Here is an 18,489-nt window from a genome sequence, read left to right as displayed (position 1 = left end):
CAGTGTAGAACAGCTCAGATCCTCCAGGGGCAACGTGTGAGACACAAACTCCAACCCTGTTACCCCCCCCCTCCCCCCAAACACATACACACGCACACACACGCACACACACACACAAACACACACACACATGCACACACACACACAAACACATACACACACGCACACATATACACACACACACGCACACACACACATGCACACACACACATACACACACACACACACACACACACACACACACACACACACACACACACACTGAAACAGAGACATTACTGCGCCCACCTCCCTGTAACAAGCCAGCCTCTCTGTGTGTCTGTGACCTTCCTCTGTAGGGACCAGCTCCCCCAGCCTCCATCACCACGGCTGTCATGAAACCAGATCTGCCCTGTTCCCTCCCTGTTCCTGAGTGAGCTGCTAGCGCCATGTTCCTCCCTGTTCCTGAGTGAGCTGCTAGCGCCATGTTCCCTCCCTGTTCCTGAGTGAACTGCTAGCGCCATGTTCCTCCCTGTTCCTGAGTGAGCTGCTAGCGCCATGTTCCTCCCTGTTCCTGAGTAAGCTGCTAGCGCCATGTTCCCTCCCTGTTCCTGAGTGAGCTGCTAGCGCCATGTTCCCTCCCTGTTCCCTCCCTGTTCCTGAGTGAAATGCTAGCGCCATGTTCCCTCCCTGTTCCTGAGTGAGCTGCTAGCGCCATGTTCCTCCCTGTTCCTGAGTGAGCTGCTAGCGCCATGTTCCCTCCTTGTTCCTGAGTGAGCTGCTAGCGCCATGTTCCCTCCCTGTTCCTGAGTTAGCTGCTAGCGCCATGTTCCCTCCCTATTCCTGAGTGAGTTGCTAGCGCCCGGTTCTCTCCCTGTTCTCTCCCTGTTCCTGAGTGAGCTGCTAGCGCCCTGTTCTCTCCCTGTTCCTGAGTGAGCTGCTAGCGCCATGTTCTCTCCCTGTTCCTGAGTGAGTTGCTAGCGCCCGGTTCTCTCCCTGTTCTCTCCCTGTTCGTGAGTGAGCTGCTAGCGCCATGTTCTCTCCCTGTTCTCTCCCTGTTCGTGAGTGAGCTGCTAGCGCCCGGTTCTCTCCCTGTTCTCTCCCTGTTCGTGAGTGAGCTGCTAGCGCCATGTTCTCTCCATGTTCTCTCCCTGTTCCTGAGTGAGTTGCTAGCGCCCTGTTCTCTCCATGTTCTCTCCCTGTTCCTGAGTGAGCTGCTAGCGCCCTGTTCTCTCCATGTTCTCTCCCTGTTCCTGATGAGCTGCTAGCGCTCGTTCACTCCTGGTTCCCCAGTGAGCTGCTACTCTAGCTGCTAGTTTGTTTTCATTTAAAACGTTTGCTCTGCTGGTGCAACCGGGACCCATGTGACTACATGTTGTCTTTGCTCTAAGCCAGAACAACGTGAGGAGATAAACATGTCACTTTCTTTCTTTCTTTCATTCTTTCTTTCTTTCTTTCTTTCTTTCTTTCTTTCTTTCTTTCTTTCTTTCTTTCTTTCTTTCTTTCTTTCTTTCTTTCTTTCTTTCTTTCTTTCTTTCTTTCTTTCTTTCTTTCTTTCTGCCTCTATATCTATCTCCTCTCACTCTGGTACTTTGATTCTCCTGATCTGTTGATTCCTTACTGTCTCTCCTTTTTGGTCTCTGAAAATATGTGGGTGAGAGAGAGAGGGGAGGAAAGACAGAGAGAGAGAGAGAGAGAGAGAGAGAGAGAGAAAGTGGAGGAGACAGAGGGAGAGAGTTCTGTATTCCAGCATCACGCCAGTGGCTCTTGTTCCTCTGTCTGAGCTTTGCCATCTTACCATTGAGCCTCAAGATGCCTGTAACATTTTGTGTTGTTACTGAACATCCCAGTAGCATTTCATGTTGGTACTGAAGATCCCTGTAATGTCATATTGGTACTGTAGGAGATTCCTGTAGGAGATAAGAGCCCAGGCATTGCCAAGATGAATATGGTTCAAGAAGGGTTGGGGTTCGGGTGAATGTTGATTTCAGAGAGAGCAGGGTTGGAGGATGGATTGACCAGCAGCAGCTCCATAGCTGCTCTGACAGGACACTGAGGAACTTGGGTTCCTCTCCACAGACCGGCCCCGGAGTTCGGCTTGGAGAACCTGGAGATGGTGGCGGGGTCAGAGACAGTTTGACCCTCAGACTCAGAGGAAGCTAGACCTGACGGTCATGCCCCACCCATCCTAACACAAACAATAACCCTAATCCTACCCAACCTGCGTGTGTCTGCTCTGTGTGGGTGTATCTGTGGGGGTGTGTGTGTGTGTGTGGGGGGGGTTGACAGCTGTGAGTCTGTGCTTGCTTTGAGCTCCTCTGTGGCCGGAGTGTCGCTGTGAGTGTGTGTCTGAGTGCTGTTTGCTCAGGTGTGGACCGGCGGTGTCATCTGGCGGGGTGTTGTTTGACCAGAGGACACACTCTCTCATCATATCCGTGGAGAAAAAAAAGGTATGGCATTACTGAAAAATGACTCTACCCCCCCCCCCAGCGGAATCGCTCAGTCTACACAATGGCCTTCGTTTTACACAACTGCCCTCTCTCTCTCTGTACATCGGTCCCGGACCTCTGGTGAAGGAGGTGCTATTTGTCTTTGCTTGGCTCCCTTTTAATGAACCATCCAGCCTGGCCCATTTGGGTATCCGGGCTTTTATTTGACCTCCTTTTCGTCCTCTGCACTGTTGCGCAGAAACGGAAGATTTGAAGTGCAAGATTAATGATTACTAATGATGATGAATGCTGATGAATGAGGGGGGAGAATGTCACGCTGCCATTTTGAGGCTTCTGCAGAGGAATATGTCATGGAAGCATGACAGCTTAATGCCTTGTTTCATGGCGCATACAGGACATAGGATTGAATGATGTTACTGTGGCTGTTTCAGAGAAATGTAAGGACAGAACACAGACACAGTAAGTGAGAGAACAACTGCTTGAGCGAGTGTGAGTGTGCGCATGCGTGCGTGTGTGTGTGTGTGCGTGCGTGTGTACGTGCGCGTGCTTCCTTCCTTTGCGTGCATGTGCATGTGTGTGAGAGAGTGTGACATGAGGAGGCAGACTGTAAGTCACGGGTTTGAACACCCTCCTTCTCTGAGTTAATCAGGTCAATATCCACTATGATGGTCTAACCAGCCGTAGTGAGCAGCAATACATGATCAGCCGCACTCACTGACCGCTTAACCTCACAGTCCAAACACCAGGCCTCAGCTGCCCCTGAAGGATACACGCTGTGGTCTTCATGATGCTTACATACCACAAAGGGCACGACTACTACTACTACTATTGCTGAAAGCACACAAACACAGAAAACAGGCCAGCAAAATCGTATTATCTGCGACATGTATATTCCTCGTACAGTACGCTTCCTGTCAAACACCTCCATTTTGCTTTCCTCGTAGCAGTTACATGTAATGTCAGTAGTTACAGCATGTAACCTCATACGTTACTGACAGTATGTAACCTCATAGCTGTTACAGTATGTAACCTCAGAGCCGTTACAGTATGTAACCTCATAGCAGATACAGACAGTATGTAACCTCAGAGCCGTTACAGTATGTAACCTCATAGCAGATACAGACAGTATGTAACCTCATAGCCGTTACAGTATGTAACCTCATAGCAATAACACACACTATGTAACCTCATAGCCGTTACAGTATGTAACCTCATAGCAATAACACACACTATGCAACCTCATAGCAGATACAGACAGTATGCAAGCTTATAGCAGATACAGTATGTAACCTCATAGTACAGTAGTTGCAGACAGCATGTAACCTCATAGCAGTTACAGTATGTAAAGGTCGGATTGAAGCCCAGTAGAGGGTTTATTGCTTGTTTAGGACTCCAGGTGCCTTAAATGGCCAATATCACTTCACTAATCACACCACTGTTGACGAGCAGCTGCTAATAGGATGGCCGCACCATGGGGGGTCTACAAACCGGGCCTCTGCAAACTGGTGCAACGGTAAAAAGGTAGCATGAATATAGAGGGCATTGCTGGAAGGACAACACACCCACACACACACGCACACAAATGCACACAGTTGCACGACCCTCCCCACACACACATACACCACGAGCCAAGGGCTTGAAAATAGACGACCTTGACCTTTGACCGCAAAAGGGGAGCTGCTCCTCTGCTGTCATTAATCACCTCAAACTGGCCGTGTGTGTGTGTGTGTGCATGCGTGTGTGTGTGTGCGTGCATGTGTGTGAGCGTGCAAGTGTGTGAGCGTGCAAGTGCATATGTCTGAGCGTGCATGTGCAGGTGTGTGTGTGCATGTGTGTGAGCGTGCGAGTGCATGTGTGTGAACGTGCAGGTGTGTGTGTGTGTGTGTGTGTGTGTGATCTGCCCTCTAAACAGTATGTCTCCAGTATGGTGAAGGTAAAAGTGGACTGGATCCTATTCTATGATCCTGTTCAATAATAACCATTAGGATGATGACTTCTCCAGTAACAGCTTGTCTCTGTGTGATTTGTCTTTGAAGAGTTGCTTTCTATCCGGTTTGCTAGATTGACCATACAAAGCTGTACAAGCCTATCAATGACTGACACTACAGATAATACCTCAACACTGTCCTGTGTGTGTGTGTGTGTGTGTGTGTGTGACTGACACTACAGACCAGACCTCAACACACAGGACAGTGTTGAGGTCTGGTCTGTAGTGTCAGTCATTGATAGGTGTGTGTGTGTGTGTGTCTCTGTGTTGACATGTGGAGGGTGATTAATACCACCGGGGGCCACTTCACTGTGTAGATGAATCACCGCGCTACGGTGCAATCTTGATAAGAGCAGAGCAGAGGGATCAATAGCAGCGAGGAGGCAGAGAAGCAGGTCGCTGATGAAAATGGAAGCCTTTCCTCAATCTATCTCCAGTTTTACAGTTTCAGTGGTTCTCCAATTAATGACTGAGAACAGAGGTATTAAAGGTATACTGTTTACAGTATCCACTGAATCAGAGCGAAGTGTTCCCTGGCGTTGGGTCTGGCTCAGCTGACAAGAGTTACAGGAGGCAACACACAAACGCACACAAGCCTCTACACACGCTCTCAGTTTTCAGTAGCATCACATTAGGACACATACAAGCACAACACAGAACCGTTAGCGTAAGCAGAATGTATTTTTAGCCGTGACCTTTCAGGATACAGTACTGGAATAAAGTTGCGCGTGTCTGGTGTCTGGATGGCTGCCACAACATCCTCTTCTTCTAGGTGTGTTGATATTTCCATAGAAGCATCTGTGCCTGTAGATAGCGCCTCGCCAAAATCGACTACTAAAATCCATAATATTTTCCTCAGGTTTTCACAGAAATATTTTCAAAAAGTGCTTGTAAAATTGTTTTAATAAAACGCTGGTCATTTGCTGGGCTATAACAGGTGGGCCTCTGACAGGTCTATTGATTGTGGGCAAAGAAACAGGATTGCCTTCTCCAGCTTTTCATCAAAATTCATTTTTTCCCTTTACTCCCTGTGGAATAAAGTGCCACATGGAGTCCCGCTCGCCAGCCTAATCCAGCATCACCATCCCAGCATCGTTGATCATCTGAGCTCATGTCTTGCGTTCCCTGCCCAGATGGTCAGCGCGGAGGTGTGTCCAGCGTCCAGCCAAGCTTACCTGCGCTGCGTTCCGAATCGCATACTTATACTTTTTACTACCAGTACAGTACTTACTACAGCTGCCCCTAGAAAGTAGTATTTTGCACGCAGTATGCATCCAGTTGGGACATACTACCTTGTCATAACATTGTGCCCTCAAATGTGACCACATCCGTCGCTGTCCATGAAGCGTCATTCGTCCACAGCTAGGATTCATCAAAACACTTTCGGCGCGACTCGTACTTGTGACATAATTTCCGCCGAGCACAGGATTGTGGGTCAGAATAGTCAGTAAAGTGTGTTGGCATACTATGTATTTGGACATATTACATCAATTTTTGTAGTACAGCCCAGGTCTCCGTGATGAAGTTGGTGAAGGTGTCAGCTCTGGACTCGATTTGCCAGTTCTGCCTCTGGAGATTTCTGTCAGCGTCCTTTTAAGTCTGTAGGAACTTCCTATATGGAAGCACAGCAGCCTCCCCAGGTTCAGCCTCACATTTTATCATTAACCCTCATTTAACCAGGTTTAGACCCATTGATATAAAAAATTCAAAAAAGCGACCTGTGTGGAATAATATGAACCCTGGAGGGTCTTCTGTGTGCTGTGGTTTCTATTATGTAAATGATGAAGAAATCACTGTGAGTTCAATGGGTTTTGAGATTAATTGAAGATTAATTAATTCGGGGGATGCTCTCTTTTTACTAATGCGCAGGCTTTTCAACCGTTATACATTTCTCCAAACCCAAAGATGCTCCTGTATTGACCAATCACAGATTAGCTAGGAAACCATACACTATCCTCACATGTACATTATAGAACCCTATATCTAATGACTGGCCAGTGTTTTTTTCCACACCTGTCCTGGCAACACTAGGACGTGGAGGTACTGGTCAAACTTTAAAGGGGTCCACGTCTGCAAAACTAACATTTTCATTGTTTTTGCATATATATTTGAGTCTCTGATGGGCCTACTAACACACAAAGTATGAAGTGAAACAACCCAGTCATTTTGTTGTGGTCAGCCAAAATGAAAAAATTAGAAAAAAAAGTCAGCCATTCAAGCCAAGCCATTCAAATCCCCCATGTCAAATGACGTCACAATCGGGTATTCATTATAATAATCCCGCCCCCATTTGAATACCTCCAATCACCTGCATTTGTTTACCTGGCTATAAAGGTTGACATTATTTGCAGGTTCCACTAGCTAGCATAATGCCTTTGCATGGAAAATGTTCTGTTCTTGGATGTACTAAGCAGCACAGATCGCTACATGGTCTCCCAAGCTCAAGGACAGAAGAGCTGAGTGGATACATTTTATTTTTGATGGCAACGTTCCCGCTGAAATTGGCAAAACATCAGTGTGTGCTAGCCATTTTTTGCCCGATTGCTTTTCAACCTGGGTCAGTACAATGCAGGATTTTCAGATAAACTCTTTCTGAAGGATCAAGCAATACCAACTGTCCATGGAAATCATGCAGAAACTGTAAGTAATTATGCTGTGTTTTTTTGCATATACTGTAGTACTAACGGTAGCTACAGTAGCTATCACTAACAAACTCCCCTTTTGCCTCAACCTGGATGTTCGTCTCATCATATACTGTATACGTTAGAGTAACTTTAGTGGAATGAAATTGGTAGACTTCTAGTTGATCTAGCAGTCATTAAAAATGATCAAATGTTAAGAAGTGGACAGCATTGGATTCCCCTCGGCCTACAGAATCTAGCTTTTATTGTTTGTAGTCGAATGGTGTCATATAGCCTGGTGGTGTCTAGCTAGCGAATGTAGCAAGAGGTAACAGCTTGCAACCATGGAGATAATAAGATGGGCACTATCATGTTTAGTCAGGGAGAGAGGACAATGAAATTTGTCACAGTGGCATCCAGTGTGGATTGTCAAATATATCTCTCACACCTGGCCAAGAGTGGCAGCAGTACAAACAGTTTCATATACGCTCACATTAAAAACAATAGATCAGCTCAAAAGTGCCAGACAGTAAAATTGCAGGGAAGCCATATAATCATGTTTCAATTAAACTGATTACAATTATCAATAGAGCCTGTTTAGATTTCAGCATGGCTTTAAATCAGTACACCAGATTTGAACAGTTAATACAGTAGAGTTAATGTCATATAATAGTTTAAAGTAGAGTTAATGTAATGTAATATAGTTTACACAGTAGAGTTAATATAATATAATATAGTTTACACTACAGTATACAGTAGAGTTAATGTGATATAATAGTTTAAAGAAGAGTTAATGTAATGTAATATAGTTTATACAGTAGAGTTAATATAATATAATATAGTTCACATTAGAGTTAATGTGATATAATAGTTTATAGTAGAGTTAATGTGATATAATAGTTTAAAGTAGAGTTAATGTAATGTAATAGAGTTTATACAGTAGAGTTAATGCTGACCATACCGTACCAAACGTTGTAAGCGTTGAACAGCAGAGTTCATCCTGATGAGCGCCAGTGAGAGCGTGCGTGCCCAGCTGCTGATGAAGGCCGAGAGCAGCGTTCATCCCGGTCTCGGAGGACACACCCTCTCTCTCCCGCAAAGGACGGTCAAGGACGAGCGGGCCGACCGAGCTCTCCCACAGCCTCGCTAGAACGGGAAGATTTGCATTACGCGTGAACGTGAATATTAACATCCGAGTGCCTCGGGAAGGACCCTCAACACTGCAATCTATTAGAACACAGACAGCTCTAATCTACAGCTCTACAGCCATCCCCTTATGTACTGGCTGCTGGAATAGAGACCTACAGTAAAAACTAAGTTTTGAGTATTTGTACCATGTTGTTTGATCAGGTAACGCTGCCTGCCAAATCGTTTCTCTGTGACTGACCCAGATATCTGTATGTTGTTTTATTATTAAAATAAATACGATTCATTCCGGCAAACTACTTTCCTCTCCGGCCATTGATTCTTCAACACCATCAATCAATCAATCAATCAATCAATCATCGTATATCAATGATGTTTCTCCAGTGGCTTCTCTGTTAGAGGTTGTTGGTTATCTGGTAGAGGGGGGGGGTTGTGTTTGAATATTAGATTGGATCACCTACAAATGAAGAGGCTGACTGTGCAGGCATCCATTCTTGACCACTGGACAGTGGAGGAGGAGCTTGTTGGTGGTGGTGGTTTATGGGAGTATGAGTAGTCGCTGTGTTTCTCTTCAAGGGCAGTAGAGGGAGAAACGTGGTGAAAGTGTTTGTGTGTGTATGAGTGTGTGCGTGCGTGCCTACATGTGTGTGTTTGTGAATTTTGTACTTTTGCCAGTGTTCATTTCTGTAGATAACATAACTCACTCAGTCTTGTCTTGTAAATTCTGTTCTACACTGAGAGGTGGAAGCATAGAGATGGACACGCAGATGGTGCTAACGCCTTAGAGGCACTCTCGGTTCTCACCCTAGCGCCTCACAGGCACACTCTGCTCTGTTCTGAGAGCTGTTAAAGGTGCAGTATGGGGTTTGTTTGTCGCAGAAGAACGTTTTACTGCTCGTTGTGCTTGTATGATGTAGTATGTGACAAATAAACCTGACCTTGACTCTGACTGTGTGGCTTCCTGTCGCATTTTCACAGTACTCTTTAAAAGAACGGAACCCGGTGAACCAAAAAGTGGACCAACAGAACGAGAACTCGGTTGTCCTTGCGTTCACGCTGTCCCTTCTCTGGAAAGAGGACTCGGATCTCTTTCTGGTCCACCTCAGCTCTGATGTGGTCTCAGTCCACTTTCCGTTCACATTATTGTTCTTTTCTATAACCTACCCTCCACTTGGCGAGATATTTTCATGTGAGTAGCCAAGACTACACCTCAACGGCAGGATAGAACCGCCAGCAGAGTCACATGAGCCAAAATTGTTTTTATGGATAATCATGGTGACAAATTAATAACATTAAATGTTAAGATGATGAGATGATTTCTCCAATTTAATAGTGACAATGATGATGATGATGATGATGATGAATGTTGTTTTCATAAGTCAAATGCAGGGCTTTCTCTCTGTCGTATGATCAAGGGACACAGACTGTCATTCTCTGTCATTCAGGATACTGTCCAGTTCCTCGCAAAAAGGGGCGTGTGTCTTTTATGTCAGAGGATTCCCCGCTTTATTTCATCTTTTCTCATTGGTCAAGTTTGCATAAAATGCTGACTAATCACTCTGAGTTCATGTGGAGGGCTGAAAGGCACCGCGTGTGAAAACACAACATTTTGAAAGATTTTGAAAAATGTAAATTCCCCGCCCCTCCCTTCCGGCCTCTCTCCAAAGCCCCTCCTCCAAACTGGGGGAAAACAAATGGCCCTCAGTAGGCAGGTAGGTATGTTGACAGGCAGGTACGCCATCCAATCATTTCAAGTTGGCAACTCAAAATGATTGGTCGCACTTATTACAATTCAGCAACTTCCACAGATTACAGATTTATTTCATTTTAGTGTCAGAGCACTAAATTTATTGATTGCTATCGGGGTGTACAGTAATGAGAATTGCATTTAACAAAAAGTGCTTCGAGCCAACTCCTGGTTCCTTTAACCATAACCCTGACAGGCACAAGATAGTTGGTCCTTTTCCATCCATCTACTTCTGACACCAAAGTCTGGTGCTTAAACTACAGCTCTGCTAAACAAATAAGCTCTAGAATATGCTCACACACATTATAACTGTATGATCTGCTCATGTTGGCGCTCCGGTTCCGAGGGCTGTGTTACTACCGGGTTACTGATCCCACCTAACCGTGGGGCTGCCTGGGAATATCAATCCAACGACTCTTTCATCTTAACTTGATGTGTGCATACAGTACACACACACACACACACACACACAGAACATGAAACAGAACGTTGGAGTTGAAACAGCGAGATGACTCTTGTACAGCGAGTAGAAGTTTGAAGTTCGCCTGCAGCGACCGCATTAGAAATTTAGAATGCAGACTTTGATTCAATGTTTTAATAAAAGATATGCGGTGCAGCTCCCATAAAAGATTGAGTGCCGGAAAAGTATTCAAATTTCTTGTCAGGGAAATGGAAAGTTAAGACAAAACATTGAGCGATTATGAAAGTGTGGAGGAGCATTGTAAAGACTGGCCTGGTCTCAGACAGGGCCTATCAGAAGGAAGCTGCTCTCTAACAGGGCCTATCAGAAGGAAGCTGCTCTCTGACAGGGCCTATCAGAAGGAAGCTGCTCTCTAACAGGGCCTATCAGAAGGAAGCTGCTCTCTAACAGGGCCTATCAGTAGATAGTTGCTCTCTAACAGGGCCTATCAGTAGATAGCTGCTCTCTAACAGGGCCTATCAGTAGATAGCTGCTCTCTAACATGCCCTGTCTTCCTCTCTCCTCCCTAGTGTCTCCCCCTCTTTTACTACACCCAGGTTCCGGAAAGTCCTCCCCTCCCCCTTTTCCCCAGTCAAGGTCCTCCTGAGGCCCCCCTGTCTCCCGGAGGGCCCCCTGCTATCCTCATGTCCAGCTCCATCCCACTATGTGTCGCCAGCGGTGCCTATCAAGTCATCACCCTGCCTCTCCTCTTTTTGGTTCCCTAATTCTGCTTAGCGGATTTACCTAGTTTACTCTTTATTCTATAAGAGCCTGTCTGCTAAGTGCTTATTCGGCTTTATTATGTGATAATACAGTTAAATATCCTATTATGAACTACAGGGGTAGCTAACACATAATGGCCTCGGTAACATCTCTGTAACTATGTATCTACTCTACTGATAGTCATGTCTCTCTTATGAAGTGTTTAGCCCATGTTTAGTGCTCCTAGACAAAAGACTTAAACATTTTCCAGGAGCTTGCTCGATCGCCTCGTTGAGAGAGGTCAGGGAAGAATTTTTACGGTTCACCTTTTCGGCGCCCGGGGTGAACTGCTTTTTGCTTCCTTCTGGAAAATGTAGGGGTAGGATCTTTGCTCATCCCCCTCTTTGCTCTCTGTAAAGCGCATTGTGTTGCCTCTGTGTATGAAATGCGCTATACAAATAAAGTTTGATTTGATTTGATTTATCAGAAGGTAGCTCCACCCTGGTGTTACAGACTGGTCTGGTCTCTGACAGGGTCTATCAGAAGGTAGCTCCACCCTGGCCTGCCGGTCCTGAGATCCTCCTCACGATGTTTGTCTCATTTACCTGATCATCCAAGGGTATCTTACTCTATATTGTTGTCACGTAAGCACAAGCTTACACACAACGGAAAGACAATTTATCATGAAACATGATTTTTTTTATGATTGCTCCTTAAGACCAACACCACTGGTTATAGCTGGTCACAGAAATGTTCTTTTCAGCCTTTGGAGGTGTTCTGTATACACGCCTGCTTTCGCTGGCTGTAACCACGGCTACAACTGTCTGTGTCTCCTCGCTGTCCCGCCATTGAAGTGTCCTCTGTGTGTCCTCGACCCTTCACAGATCACCAAGCAGCAGCTGGACCAGACGAAGGGACGCTTCCAGGCCTTCCTCAACGGAGACACGCAGATCGTGGCGGACGAAGCCTTCATCAACGCCGTCCAGAGCTACTATGAGGTAACGTGTCTTCTGACCAGGCAGGCAGAGGAGGAGGGGCTTAACGGAACAGTTAGACATCTCCAGGTCTCTCTTGAGAATGAGACCCCGTGTCTCCATTAAACGATCTGTCTAAATAAAGGTTAAATAAAAACGATCCTTTTATTAAAACCCCTGAACACGTGTGTTACTCAGCCATTCAGTGCTGCGGTAGGGAGATAGCACTGACGGCAGATTTGATGCCAAGGCTTGATTAGATGTCATCTCTAGAAGTAACTTAATTAGTGGAGAGATGAGAGTAATAAAGAACGCTCCTTCAGTCTCCTGGGAGCATGGAGCCTTCTCTAGAAATCAGAGTGACGGTTCTGATACAGCCTGGAGGTCCAGCTCACAAAGTCCAGTTCTGATGTAGACTGGAGATAGGTCTAGCTCGCACAGTCCAGGGCTGAGTTTCCCAGAGGCATCGTAGCGCTACGTTCATCGTAAGCTATGGCGTTCATCATAGCGCTACGATGAACGTAGTGCTACGATGCCTCTGGGAAACTCAGCCCAGTTCTGACGTAGACTGGAGATAGGTCTAGCTCACAATGATCTGTTCTCATGTAGACTGGAGATAGGTCTAGCTCACAATGATCTGTTCTCATGTAGACTGGAGATGGGTCTAGCTCACAATGATCTGTTTTCATGTAGACTGGAGATAGGTCTAGCTCACAATGATCTGTTTTCATGTAGACTGGAGATGGGTCTGGCTCATTGTCCAGTTCTGATGTAGACTGGAGATAGGTCTGGCTCAAATTGTCCAGTTCTGATGTAGACTGGATATAGGTCTATCTCACACTGATCTGTTCTCATGTAGACTGGAGATTGGTCTTGCTCAAATTGTCCAGTTCTGATGTAGACTGGAGATAGGTCTAGCTCACACTGATCTGTTCCAATGTAGACTGGAGATTAGTCTGTCTCACACTGTCCAGTTCTGATACAGTAGACTGAAGATTTAACTCACACTGTCCAGTTCTGACACAGAAGCCTGAAGATTTATCTCACACTGTCCAATTCTGATACAGTAGACTGAAGATTTAGCTCACACTGTGCAGTTCTGATGTTCAGTAGACTGAAGATTTAGCCCACTCTGCGGAAAGAGCTCACTTGTCTTGGAGGGAGCTGCTTTGTTTCTCTGCACTCTGTTGCTTTGGGCTGGATTCTGACAGCAGAGTGGGTGGACAGAGGACCACGCGCACGTGGTCACATGCTCATCTAATTCACTAGACGGATTATGACTCAGTGCTGCGGCCCTTGACGCTGCCATCCTTCTAACTCAACAATTCAATCCACGATCAAAATAAATCCCTACAGTAATCCCTACAGTACATACGCTTATACAACGCAGTACTAGCTATTGTATGATATATGGCTATTATTTGGATGTGCTAAGTCTAACAATGTGTGCGCTATTCCATCTTGGGGAGCTGAAAAGCCAAACCAATCAGTTTGAAAGTGAGTTTGTTGCGTTTAATGCGCTGCATTTAATTATAGAAAACGGCACCTTCGTCGAGATGGTGTGTAGCTGTGTCCTTATCCACACCCCGAACGATGACAAGCTACTTTGTCTTTTAGTGTACGGTTAAAAACTCCCAAACAGGCTCTCTGAAAACCTGAAAATCAAAATAACCTTGAGCGCTTCCATTTCAAAGGGATAGTGTTGATTGAGTTACAGGCTTGTGGTGATGCCACATCTACCCACAACACACACTCCTCTGTCAGCAGATGGCGTCCAGTGCATGACAGGGTAAAGCACCACTGTGGTGTCCTTGGTGTTTGTTAATGGTGGATACTGAGGCTATTGTCTGCGTTATTAATGGTAACTCTGAATGAGACTGTGGGATGATATTGCAGTCATTTAGCAAACGCTTTCATCCAAAGCGCTGTCCCACCAGTCAGTCAGGGAGAAGGGTGACCCTGACACACACACATACACGCGCCACACATACACACACACACACACACGCACACATATACACACACAGACAGGCACACACACATATGCACGCACGCACACACACACACACACACACACACAGACATGCACACACACACATGCAAGCACGCACACACACACACACAGACATGCACACACACATGTACGCACACACACACACACACAGGCACACATGCATGCATGCACACACAAAACACACACATGCATGCACACACACACACATGCACGCACACACACACACACACACATACACACACACGCACACACACACATGTGCACACTCTCTCTCTCTCAGGACCTGCTGTAGCCACAGTCCGACTCAGCTCAGCCTGTTAGAGTTAGGTCAGACTCAGCTGACAGGGAGATGAGAGAGACAAGATAGAGAGAGCGAGAGGGAGAGAGAGAACGACAGGTAATTAAGAACTCATATCCCTTACCTACCTGGAGTCACTGTTAGAATCTGTAGTTAGTTTTAGAATCTGTTGTTGCGAGCATTTGTATTGATTTTGTAGGTAAGAATGTCTGCCATTGTGGGGTGTAGTCCAAAATCTAATGAAAGTATTGTGTAGCCTACTGTACACACAATGGTTGTCCAAAAAGTTTTGCTTAATTCTATAGCGCCAGGGCAGTGTCTTGGATTCTTTTTTTTTTCAGTTGAAAAAAGTAGAACTTTGTGGCTAAAATGATGACACCCTAATGGTGGTCCTTTTTCTTTAGACCAGAGTCTTAAAGTACAGTATGAAGATGTGGAAATATATTTCAGAACTAATTATATGCCAATGTTAAATCAATGTGATGCTTTAAAGGCTCAGAAATTGCATTGCCAATGAATATTAGGTTATAAAATATGATATAACGCATCTTCCTGTATAAACCACGCCCACTTCAGATTTTTATCCGAATACAGATACAGATTTTTTGTGGGTTGAACAAATACAGATAATTGTGTTGGTTGGACAGATACAGATACAGATAATTGTGTTGGTGGAACAGATAACGACGTCTTGTTCCATCCCTGGTTTCTTTCATGCGATACAATAGTTCAAGAATGTCGACAATTGAATTGAGGTGATTGGATCCAGAGGAGTTTTGTGTCGCTGGTGATTTGTACCAGTGTGCCGCAAGTAGCCAGCTTCCAGGAAAATGGCCCTGTGGATGCGAGCCAGACAGCCATTCAGAACCACGCGAGGCCCTCCTTTCACCGGAGACAGAAGAAAGGCTTTAAAAAGCCTGGGGGTAGAGAATCTATCCGCCAGCCTTCTAACTGTACAGAAACAACATAAATCCCATTTTACTAGCTGCAACAAAGTCAGAGAGACCTGAGGAGAAAGCGGACAGACTTTGTTTTATACGTCCTCTCCTCTGTAGCCTGAGAGAGCGTGGATGAGAATGAACAATCAGTGTGAATAATGCAGGAGGCGTGCCGGAGCGCCGGCCCGGCCGAGGAGTCTGGGAGTCTTAACAAGGGCGTTTCCGTCCGTCACATTATCCCTCCACGTTTGAAATGTTACACGGCGCTCCGCTGATGTTATGGCTTGCGCGTGTTATTCCGGTACATCACTGCAGCACAGAGCCATTACTGCAACGGTAATCCGCCATTGTGGCGCAGCAGAGACGACACACAACTCCATCAATGTCCCGCCCCGGCTACTATTGGCTCGTGCTGCTCAGGAAGTGTCCGCAGATGGAGAGACTGCTGACAAAGCCTGTCCCTGACCCCTGGGTGGATTGACTTCACACTGAACGGTGTCCAAGACAACCGCAGAAGAAGAGCCCGCCTGTATAACCTGTGTACTCTGTGTGATAGCAGAGTGAAAACTGTGTGCTATGAGCTGCAGGTCTACAGAGTGAGACTTTGAAGCAACATCGTTAGTAAATTCATTTAATTCAAGTAAATGAATGAAGCAGACCTTTTTTATTCTTTCTACCTGTTTGTTGGTAGTCATATTGGTGGTTTTAGCTGTAAACAATTAGATAGCTGACATCAGCTTGATAAAGGATCAGTGTGTAGAATTTTGTGGCAGAATTCTGTGTAGACTTGGCAGAAATGGAATATACCAGTACTATTCATAAGTATGCTTTAATTCGTGCATTAACCCATGAAAATAACAATAATTATTTTTTCACTACCTTAGAATGAGCCCTTTACATCTACAAGTAGACGCCTTCCACGGAGGCCTGCCATTTTGCATCTTGTAATTGGGCGCCATTTTGAAAATTTAAGAGGGCCCCCCCTCCATTCCTCCTGCAAGTGGGTTAGGAAGTGTGGCCTCCCCAGGAGACTGCCCTGCGTCGGTGTGCCCACTGACTGTCTCCTTGTCTCTCTGTCTCTGTTTCTGTCTCTCTGTCTCCCTGTCTCTCTGTCTCTCTGTCTCTGTTTCTGTCTCTTTCTCTCTCTCTCTCTCTCTCTCTCTCTCTCTCTCTCTGTCTCTCTGTCTCCCTGTCTCTCTGTCTCCCTGCCTCTCTCTCTCTCTCTCTCTGTCCTCGCAGGTGTTCCTGAAGAGCGACCGCGTGGCCAAGATGGTCCAGAGCGGCGGCTTCTCGGCCAACGACTGCCGGGAGGTGTTCAAGCGGCACATCGAGAAGCGCGTGCGCAGCCTGCCGGAGATCGACGGCCTGAGCAAGGAGACGGTGCTGAGCTCCTGGATGGCCAAGTTTGACACCATCTACCGCGGAGACGAGGACCCGCGCAAGGCGCAGCAGCGCATGACGGCCAGCGCCGCCTCCGAGCTCATCCTCAGCAAGGACCAGCTGTACGAGATGTTCCAGAACATTCTTGGCATCAAGAAGTTCGAGCACCAGCTTCTTTACCAAGCCTGCCAGGTGAGGTGCCGTGACACACACATACACACACCTCAAAACGTCAGCCTGGGCGTTCGCTTTAGAATAGACACCCACGCCTCAGTACGCCTGTCTGGGGTTGTTGTCTTGGCGTCTGTCTGCATGCCTGTTTGTCTGTGGTTCTGTCTGTCTTTCTGTCTGCCGTGACTGTCGGCCTGTGTGTGTCTTTCTCAGTCAGTCTGTCTGGCTGTTTTAAAAAAAGATTCTACCGAGTAGCGAGCTGAACAAACAAAAGCTGCCAGAAAATGCAACCTCAGCAGTCAGAATCAGCAGCGCAAATGTACACCATCTCTCACCGTGCTCGGTACGTCAGTCCGACGCCTCCTCCAACCCTTATTTCAGCTTGTGCATGTTGATTTGTTTCGTATACCGAAACAAATAATAGAAACATATATACTCACTGTAGGTCTTTAATGGCGAAGGGACATCTTGACACCTGGGCTTAAGAGATTCATCGCATGCCCCAGCGCTGCTAAATCACCAGCGCGTAGTCACGCCCCCGGGAGCTCCAGCTGATGTACGGCTCCTCACACTGACATGTTGGGATTGCAAGAAGGGGGGAGAGAGAGATGGACAGGGCGCTGATGTCATAACTAACCGTGTTTTACAGCGCCCCCCTGGGCCCGGTGAGAGCGAGCTCCCCGCGCCTGATTACCAGTCTTACCAGGGGGTCCCGCTCAGAGCCGAGCCCCCGATTGGTAAAGCCTTTAGAAACCCCCACGCCGCTTCTCTCTCGCGTCTCATCAGCTCCTGGAAACAGATTCGTTGCTCAAACGCCATCTTGGCATCATCAGTGCCTTAGTCTGGTCTGATGTAGGTTCTTGGGGTAAGCCTGTGATTGTAAAATCCGATTCAATCCCTCAACGCTATTTCGCAAGGGCACCGTTGAAAAAAAACAAAAAAACAAGCTTAGCCCCGCCCAACATGATTGTGATTTGTTTAAAGCAACAGAACCCCCGCCCCCCCCCCCCCCAACCCAGAATAATAATGGGCTTCAGCGGGACCTGTCTCCAACGCTAAAACAAAGTGTGGCGATCGGGTCTGGCTATGCGAGAGTAGCCTTAGTCTTAATGCCTCACTAAATCAGAGCAGCTTCATATAGAAGCTCACAGCATGTCCTCAATTACATGTGCAATTCCCCCCCCGCCGATCAATAAAGTACCCACTGCTACAGAATTAGATCCACTCGGAATGTTCTAAGTGAAGACTGATTGTTGATTAGTTAGTCTAAACCCTGAGCGGCGCTCTGGATTTCTCAACTTTCATATATTAACCCTGTGGTAGACTATACTTCCTTTTAAGCAACGCGTAGAAGTCAGACAAGTGCATATTTTGTGGCGTGTTAATTTCTGAGCGCCTGCACGGCCGAGCGCAGCCGACACACGCAAGGAAAGCAGGAAATGCGCGGTGGCCGCGCAGGAGACGTGTGGTAGCAGGAACATGGTGGCCTTTAGTGAAGCAGATCTTCAGATCTTCAGTTCTCCTCTCCCTCGTCCTCCTGTGAGGAAGCCTAACCTAGTTTCCGTGTGCTGGCAGCAGGAGGTGTGTGGGATCTGCATGCAGAACACGTGTCTTCCCTCGAA

General features: G+C 46.5%; 1 protein-coding gene across 4 annotated transcripts in view; it reads left to right on the top strand.

The window, feature by feature from the left end:
* cadpsb (Ca2+-dependent activator protein for secretion b) overlaps positions 1-18,489 on the top strand; it is a gene marked incomplete at both ends in the record, with an annotated part of 91,404 nt that overhangs the window by 9,670 nt on the left and 63,245 nt on the right. For all 4 annotated transcript variants that reach the window (XM_084445330.1, XM_084445329.1, XM_084445327.1 and 1 more), the window contains 2 exons: positions 11,977-12,090; positions 16,556-16,888. In XM_084445330.1, the coding sequence (XP_084301456.1) occupies positions 11,977-12,090; positions 16,556-16,888 (447 nt within the window). The remainder of the gene's footprint in view (positions 1-11,976; positions 12,091-16,555; positions 16,889-18,489) is intronic.

The sequence above is a fragment of the Borostomias antarcticus genome, assembly GCF_949987555.1.
Source record: "Borostomias antarcticus genome assembly, chromosome: 11".
Classification (NCBI taxonomy): Eukaryota; Metazoa; Chordata; class Actinopteri; order Stomiiformes; family Stomiidae; genus Borostomias; species Borostomias antarcticus.
This window is presented reverse-complemented; position numbering and strand designations above follow the sequence as displayed.